Genomic DNA, 9,128 nt, shown 5'->3' on the forward strand with positions numbered 1-9,128 from the left:
GGGGAGGCAGCTAGTCATCACCACCAGTCATCTGTCTTGGGCTACTCTTTTACCAACGAATAGTGGGATTGACTGTCACATTATAACGCCCCCACGGCTGAAAGGGCGAGCATGTTTGGTGGGACGGGGATTCGAATCCGCGACCCGTAGATTGCGAGTCGAGCGCTCTAACCACCTGGCCACTTTGTATTGTTATTGTAGTTTTATGACATACATTTGTCAATGATAAGATATATATAAAAGATCCCATCTCTCTCATTGGTTGTATAATGATGATATCAATTCACAGAGCTTGGAACCTCGTCATGCAACAACGATATTTTTACTTCGAACTATATATAGTTTTTATAATATTAAAAAGGAAACGACATTTGTTCTTTTTTTCGCGAAAAACTAATTTGAAACCTTATTATTTGGCCATTAATAGATAATAATATTAAAATTGAACTGTATAATCAATGATACTAATGCAATTAAGTTTAAAGAACATAGGATTATGTCATTACTGACATTATAGATTTTAAATCTGTTAGTTGTTTGAAAAAAAAAAGAAAACTATCAATTTTATTTGCAACTTAGGATAATGTTTTGTATTCTAGGATTGGAATATATATATATATATATATATATGTTACCGAGTTTTTAAGTGCTACTACTTTGCATATAAACGCAATTCATAAGATACCCAAACAACTGGTCAAGCTTCGGTTAACAGACTTTCAAAATAAGTACATTTTAATGTTTTGAAAAGAATTGTTAAAACTTTCTTTACAATAAAAATAAAACAAACGCATGTGTTAATTTTACATGTGTTCGTTTTTTGTTTTCCAAATTGAAAAAATAACCTATCAACTGCATTAAGTGATTGGTCGTTTTCAGATCACGTGCCCATTTATTTTACTAGGAGAGGCTATAACAGAAGTACTAACGTTATGCATAATTGTAATGAAATTCATTTTTACAACCTCACTTTTGTCATACACTGCGTTATAATCACAGGGAACTAGAGAAGTCGCATACTGCATTAAATTCACAGAAAACCACCGAAGTCACACACTGTTATATTCACAGGAAACTAGAGAAGTTGCACACTATGTTATATTCACAGGAAACTAGAGAAGCCGCACACTACGTTAAATTCACAGAAAACTACAGAAATCACTACGTTATATTCACAGGAAACTAGAGAAGTCGCACAGTATGTGTTATTCACAGGAAACTAGAGAAGTCGCACACTACGTTAAATTCACAGAAAACTACAGAAATAACTATGTTAAATTCACAGAAAGTTACAAAAGTCACACAATACGTTATATTCACAGGAAACTACTGAAATAACACAGTTATATTCAGAGAAAGTTACAAAAGTCACACAATACGTTATATTCACAGGAAGTTACGGAAGTCACACATTACGTTATATTCACAGGAAATTACGGAAGTCACACTACGTTAAATTCACAGGTAATTACGGAAGTCACACTACGTTAATTTCACAGGAAACTACAGAAATCACACTACGTTAAATTCACAGGAAACTACCGAAGTAACACACTACGTTATATACACAGGAAATTACACACTACGTTATATTGAGAGTAAACAAGAGAAATCACATACTACATTATATTCACAGGAAACTCCAGAAGTCACAACCAACGTTATATGCACAGGAAATTATAGAAGTCACACTACGATATATTCACAGGAAATTACATATGTCATCACACACTACGTTATATTCACAGGGAACTACAGATATCACACACTACGTTAAGTTCACAGGATACTACAGAAATCACACACTACGTTAAGTTCACAGGAAACTACACATGTCACACACACACTACGTTATACTCACAGGAAACTACACATGTCACACACTTCGTTATATTCACAGGAAACTACACATGTCGCACACTTCGTTAAATTCACAGGAAACTACACATGTCGCACACTTCGTTATATTCACAGGAAACTACACATGTTGCACACTTCGTTATATTCACAGGAAACTACACATGTCGCACACTTCGTTATATTCACAGGAAATTACACATGTCGCACACTTCATTATATTCACAGGAAATTACACATGTCGCACACTTCGTTATATTCACAGGAAACTACACATGTTGCCCACTTCGTTATATTCACAGGAAACTACACATGTCACACACTACGTTAAATTCACAGGAAGATACGGAAGTCACATACTACGTTATATTCACAGAAAATTACAATTATACTTACCCAAATTTGCTTGTGTTCGTGTTTTCTAGCACTTTAACGTGTTCATATCAAGTTAATATAACTGAATGAATATGCTATTAAGCTTAGTACCCTCATTTCATTAAAGAGAAGACAAAAAAAATCCCTTGTAAATTCATACGTTTAGCGAAGACTGTTGTTGAGGATAGTGTATATTGGAATATAAGTATTTTTTGGTGGAAGAACAAGGCTAAACATTTGATGAGAAACATAATCTACTGAACTTGAACAAAAAGTCGGTTCTATGCTATTTTTTAAGCTTGGTGAATTGATTAGATTAAAAGACATTAACTTCATTTATTTTTTATTTTTTTATTTTATTTTTTCTTGTATTTTAATCTACTTGATTGGTTGTCTAGCTTTTTTTTTCTGTAACACTACATAAATAAAATATAAACGGGAAAGTTTATTTGTCACTGCCTACTACAAATTTACAAGAGATCTTAACTTACGTTTGATAAAATTATAACTTGTCGAGAACTTGCAAGGCTATTCATTCACTTAGTTTTTCATGAATTAATAATGAAGAACACCGTATTGAAATATATGAAATACTTCAATCAAAATTAATTTGGATAGATGTTGCTTCGTTTCGTTATACTTTAAAACTGGTAGTTACATCAGTAGTGAAACACGGTTTTACTATGCCTGCTTCTTCAGACATGGCGCCATCTCGCATATAAAACACGAACGACGCATCTTGGAATATGCGTTTAAACAGTGTTTTTCAAACTTTTTTGGCCACGGAAATAACGGTGTAGAGAGTATGTTGCACGCGCAGCGCCCTCTACATTTGTATATTATTCATCTATTTATTTAATCAAATTACATATTCATGAATTTTTACATTTTTATGTTTGTAATATATTTTAGGTACAAACCTCTCTACTAAGATATTATGTAGAATATATATGGTATCTTCTATAATTCTTCTTCAATGCGAAATCTATATTATCTAATTATAATACATAGGAAAATATTTCATAATAAGTTATGATCGTACAAAAAGTGTTAAATATTTTATTAAAATTTAAAATCATGATTTTCTCAAGGAGCACCTAACAATCTCGGACGGAACACCAGTGTTTCGCGGAACATAATCTGGGAATCGCAGCGTATACGAATATATAGAGCCTTACTTATCATTAAGCAGGAAGTTATTATATATGAACGCATTGTGCTAGTTAGCTGTATGTAACATGTACCTGGTGTCAACAGTAGGTAATATATTATTGTATATAAGTATGAATGGTGCCAATTAACACACCAGGTACTACACATAAATATGTGGTGCTAGTTAATATTAGTATTAGAAATATACTGACAAATATTTTAATTACTACAAATATAGATAAATAAATATAAAAAAAACAACTAGTATCGCTCAAAGAAAGTGTTATTCAAAGTTTCCATTGTTAAGGATCTTATTAGGAGATGTATCTTAGAAACAGGAACGATGTGTTTGTTTTGAACCCATATTTTCGAAAATGAAGTGTCTCTAATATATGAAGATATTGGTTTGTTACACCCGTGTATCATTATATGTAAAAATTATCATAATTTTTGTGTTATCTATCTAGTAGTAGTAGTAGTAGGTAGCAAAATGTTATTTTATTTTATTTAGATCACAAGGACAGTAACTGACATCAACGATTAAATTTGATCTCATTCGAATAAACGTAACAATAGAGTGTATGGTCACTGTGCAACAATAACGTTGATAATGATTTAAATCACTTTATTATTCATTGAGCCAATATGCGTTTTTTGGTATATGGTACTACTGATGAATAATTCTACTCACTTCCAGACTTATCAGGTCAATTGGGTTACAACTTAGTCATAATTGAAATACAGAACGTCTTAGCTGGTGAAGCGTAACGTAGTAATATTGTGTGAGTGCAATAATTTAAACGGCATCATAGTGCATAATAAGGAATTTGGGTTGTGTATTTAAAACAATCTATTGTCATTTATGAAGGAATCAAAATACGCTTCATTTCTTTGAACATAACTGACAACTTTCGTTACTTAAGCATGCTAATTGAAAAGAAACATTTGTTTCCAACTGCAATAAATTGTTATATTTTAAAGTGTATGATCTATAAAACGGTAGAAAAACTTTATAGTTGTGCGAGAAAGATATAAGTCTGAAATCACTAATGTACGGTATATTATATTCTACTTTCCATACACACTATCAAGTTTCCTTTCGAAAGGTCTAATCAAGGGACAATGGAATGAGGTGTTTTACGAAAGACTAGAGCATCTTGCTGTGACACTAGTAATTTTTCAATATAAACCAATTGGCCTTTTGCGTGTCAACAGTGCTTAACGTCACAGTGGAAGGGAAAACGCGCGTGTGCGAGTCTATTAATTTATTGTTGTGCTCCACTGTTTGGTGGCTGTTAGGCCTATATGTGACTTGGTCACATGACAGATAGGCATCGCCTTGATTTGACAGCATAGAGAACGGGAAGTACTGAATTTCATGAACTGAATGGAAGTTGGTTATGTGAAAAAAAAAATGACAGAAATATGGGAGGAATGAATAATAACGTGAAGTGCTGGAAACACACACATGTGAGATTGACGAAAACTGTTCCTCATTTCTCATACATATGTGTTTTTATGCCAATGTTTTTATATTTCTCAATAGGTATGTACGTATTTGTGTTTGAATGTAACTATGCGCACAGTAGATCACGCAATAAACAGCCTTTTTTTTGTCTAAAATTCAAAATGTTAGTAGTGATAACGTTCCAGAAAGTTCTTTATTTTTATGACCGAACTAATGGTTCTACAGTAAATAAACTATCGTTTAAAAGAGGGTTTGAACGTTTTAGAATATCTCAATTATAACCCTCTTTTCTATTTTTAAAAGAAGTGTTAATATCTGAGCTTCCAAAAAAGAATAATCATCTTTCAGACCAAGAGAAAAGCGTGAACACTTGATCATCAAGGAAACCTGTAAAGCTTTCAATTTCTAGCAAAGATTTTATAGATGCAAGTCATTACGTCGACATTAACAACTTCAAGCATAACACACTGTCCACATCAGAAATAAAAAATGTATATTTGTAAGCAAAAATTGTTTAATGATGTTAAAACATATCTTATGACGGAAGGAATTATTTCAGTTTATCACCTTGTACAAATCGAGGGTGTTCATTTCATTCTACATGAACAATCAAACGAAAAAAGTGAAAATATAAACCATTCAGCATTTGTGCATTTGAGTGTAAATTGATGTTTTTTAAAGCATATTTTTTGAACAGGTATATTAAACAAAGATTGGACATGTTAGTTACAAGGTATTTCAAAGCCACATGTTACAGTATACCTAGTTATGTTAAAGAGAGTTTGGATATGATATAAGGCATATCAAAACCACATGTTACAGTATACCTAGTTATATTAAAGAGAGTTTGGTGTGATACAAAGTATTTCAAAATCACATGTTACAGTATACCTAGTTATATTAAAGATAGTTTGATATGATACAAGGTATTTCAAAACCACATGTTACAGTATACCTAGTTATATTAAAGAGAGTTTTGATATGATACAAGGTATTTCAAAATCATATATTACAGTATACCAAAGCATACTCAGTTATATTAAAGTTTGCATATGGTAAGAGGCATTTCAAACCACGTTCTACAGCATATCCAGTTATATTCAAAATGTTTGGATATGGTACAAGGCATTTCAAAACAACATGTTACAGGGTATCCAAGCGTACCCAGCTATATTAAAGGAAGTTTGGATATGGTAGAAGGTATTTTCAAACCACATGTTACAGTATACTCAGTTATATTAAAGAAAGTTTGGATATGGTACGAGGCATTTCGAAACCACATTTTACTGCATACCCAGTTATATTAAAGAAAGTTTGGATATGGTACATGGTATTTTAAAACCACGTGTTACGGTATACCCAGTTTTATATTTCTGTTTTCTTTTGCTGACTTTGTTTCCTGCTGTGGAACTAATAAGTTGTCGGGAGTGACTTAACAAAGTGAATTTGCGAAACGTAAGAACATTAAGCATTTCTAAGCATTACCAGACATTTTATGTACTTTTTAAAAAATCGAGAATCACACTTCAGCTTTTCAATGAATTAATGTACGTTTATTGCACTTTCATCCTCCACGAGGCGCCATTGTGTCTTTCGTGTAACGATCACAGTCACGATGGAAGTTTGTAGTTTTGGCTTGATAAATTGTACATGTCAAACGATAACTTCCTCTCATCGTTCAGTATGCAGAGCTCACCGACTAACGTGTAATGTGAAGGCATGTGCTCCAATATGATGAGATTTTTTCATTCGAGTTATATGCGAGTGAGTCTATGCGTTCGATTGGATGCGTGCACGTGCCTATATATTTTAAAGTGTATATTCTGTGTGCATAAATCAATATTTCATACGAAAGTGGTAGCTAGTAATACTTGATTTATATATATGAATAAACAGATAAACAGACAAATAAAATTTCTAGACTGTATCAAAAGTATAATAACTTTTCTGAGTTATATTTTAATTTTGGGCATCTTCTTCCAATATTTCATTGTCAATCCGGTGCTCTGATTCTGTAAAAAATGTTTTGTTTTGTTTGATTATCTGTGTAATCTATTTCTTTCTTTTCAATCCGTATATTAGACATAATGTCTTCCTCTATCTTCCATATAGGCATAAGAGGAAAGTCCAGAATTTTCTTCCTTCTAAGAGTGAGCACCAACCTCCTTGTGATATCCCCAGTTCTAATGGAGTGACGTATGATGATGTACTGATCAGTCATCATCCTACTCGGATACCTACTCACCACCATGTTGGACCGAACACCCAAACCCTCACTCCTATTGAAGTAAGCAGTGTTTCTGATGTTACTCTTTTAAATCCAATGATATACTTAATACCTTATTTTTCACTTCATTGAAGAAAATTATGTTCCTGAAGCTTTTACAGAATTTTTAAGTTTACACTATTAGTATGATTGCGAGATTACAATATCCATATCTCTTTTTCATGAATAGTATTTAATCATGTTTTAATTACTAACTTTCAAGACCTACTTACGAATAAAATTTGATGATTACAGTGGATAACTCACTAAGAATATTAGCAGATAATCTCACTGTTAGGACTCACGACATAGCTCAGTGCTTTCATCTGGTGGTGGAATAACTTCTGGCACAGATGGTGACAACATCAAGGCTTTCGTAAAACCAGATTAGAATTTCTGGCCAATCAGAAATGGCATATTTGACTGGGTACATCAGGTTTCTAATGTTCATTGAAAGAGGTACTTTCCGATTCATTCGATACAACTACATAACAAGTCGGAAATGATCCCTCTATGACTGTGAAGTAGTCATACTGATACAATAAGGTCTCGGCCTTTTGGTTTGGTCATCCAGTTTTCGGTTTGTTTCATGTTAGATCAAAAGCAAAAAAACAAAAAACAATGGAGGACAACCAACTGACCGTAAATGTGAATTACTACGAGGTTAACACAAACTGATGAGTGACTCGTGAAAATGCTAGATCAAGATGCGCATGTCATTGTAACTCATTAAGAAAATAAATTTATTTAAAATTGAATAAAAAAGTACTAGGAATCTTGATAAAGTATTTGGGGTGGAGAAAAGATATTCTAATAGTCCAAGACACTTAGCTCTGATGTTTTTGAGGCGAGTGAGAGCCTCATAAACTTTTACTTTGTGGTCATTTGGTTTTCCTAAGTGCTTTAATGATCAGTGTGTACTGAAGCTGCTCTTTACATTTAATCTGACATAAAACAAAGTAATGGACGATACTTTAATGTGTCAGTATGACTTTAAGATAAACTCGTTATAGTCTATAGGAGTCATTTCAGACTTATTATCTATTCATACAGAATAAGTCAGAGAGTACCTTTGAATGAATATTAAAACCCCACAGAAACTGGTTTATCTCAATAAGAAAAGCTTTTTCTGATTGGTCAAAATTTATAATATGATTGTACAAGAACCATGATGGCGTCAACACCAATATCGGAACTTGTAGGCTTTGATGTGTAGTCATTTACGCCCCCACAAATAACCTAAATTACTTTAGGGAGTAGCAAATTGAAGAATAGATTGGACCTTTACGTCATCATGAATTCTTTTTTCTTTTTTTTTCTTCACTGGAATTACACATTTTGGTGAGAAACCCTAAATAATCATAAACAAATATCGCAATTTGTTCTCTCATCAGTGGACACAAATTATTTTAATTTGTTCTTGGCATTGGACGATTTTTGGGGGGGCTCAGAGTGGCTACGGGTAGGGAAATCTATCATACTGAAATCAAAAGTCCAATAAGTTTAGCCTCCCAACCATGCTACTTAACCTCTCCTCATAATAAATGGATTTTGTGTTTGTATTATCTTTAGTTTATCCAAGTTTATATATAACGATACCAAATACTCGTACCTTTACTCAGTATTACTATGTTGCAACATAATATCATATTTCTTAATATATGTACCGAAATCGGCTAAGTACCAGAGGTATCACGAAACTACAATCGTTTTTTTGATTTTTTTTACGATATATGTTTAAGTTTAAAAACAGCCATACAAACAACTACTTTCTCTGCTGAAATATGATTCTTCAGAACCTCTCATTAATAGGTTATTAATAATATTTTGAAAACGTCCACCTCAGCTAAGGTTTGCAATATTATTGTAAATATTGAATTTATTTAATATGAGGTAACAGCCCAGTGCGTATACGTTATTTCCTTCCAATAACTAGTTATCTATACACCTGGAAAAAAGTTAAGCACCCCCAAATATTTTTCAGAATTGCTTATTAAAAATAAGGTTTAA

The 9,128-nt window shown here is 32.7% G+C and overlaps 1 protein-coding gene across 3 annotated transcripts in view; it reads left to right on the top strand.

Moving 5' to 3' along the window:
• The window catches only part of LOC111084913, an 86,372-nt gene that overhangs the window by 70,480 nt on the left and 6,764 nt on the right, over positions 1 to 9,128 (top strand). For all 3 annotated transcript variants that reach the window (XM_022381486.1, XM_022381488.1, XM_022381487.1), the window contains one exon: positions 6,965 to 7,139. In XM_022381486.1, coding sequence (XP_022237194.1) covers positions 6,965 to 7,139 — 175 coding nt within the window. The remainder of the gene's footprint in view (positions 1 to 6,964; positions 7,140 to 9,128) is intronic.

The sequence above is a fragment of the Limulus polyphemus genome, unplaced genomic scaffold (assembly GCF_000517525.1).
Source record: "Limulus polyphemus unplaced genomic scaffold, Limulus_polyphemus-2.1.2 Scaffold168, whole genome shotgun sequence".
Lineage (NCBI taxonomy): Eukaryota > Metazoa > Arthropoda > Merostomata > Xiphosura > Limulidae > Limulus > Limulus polyphemus.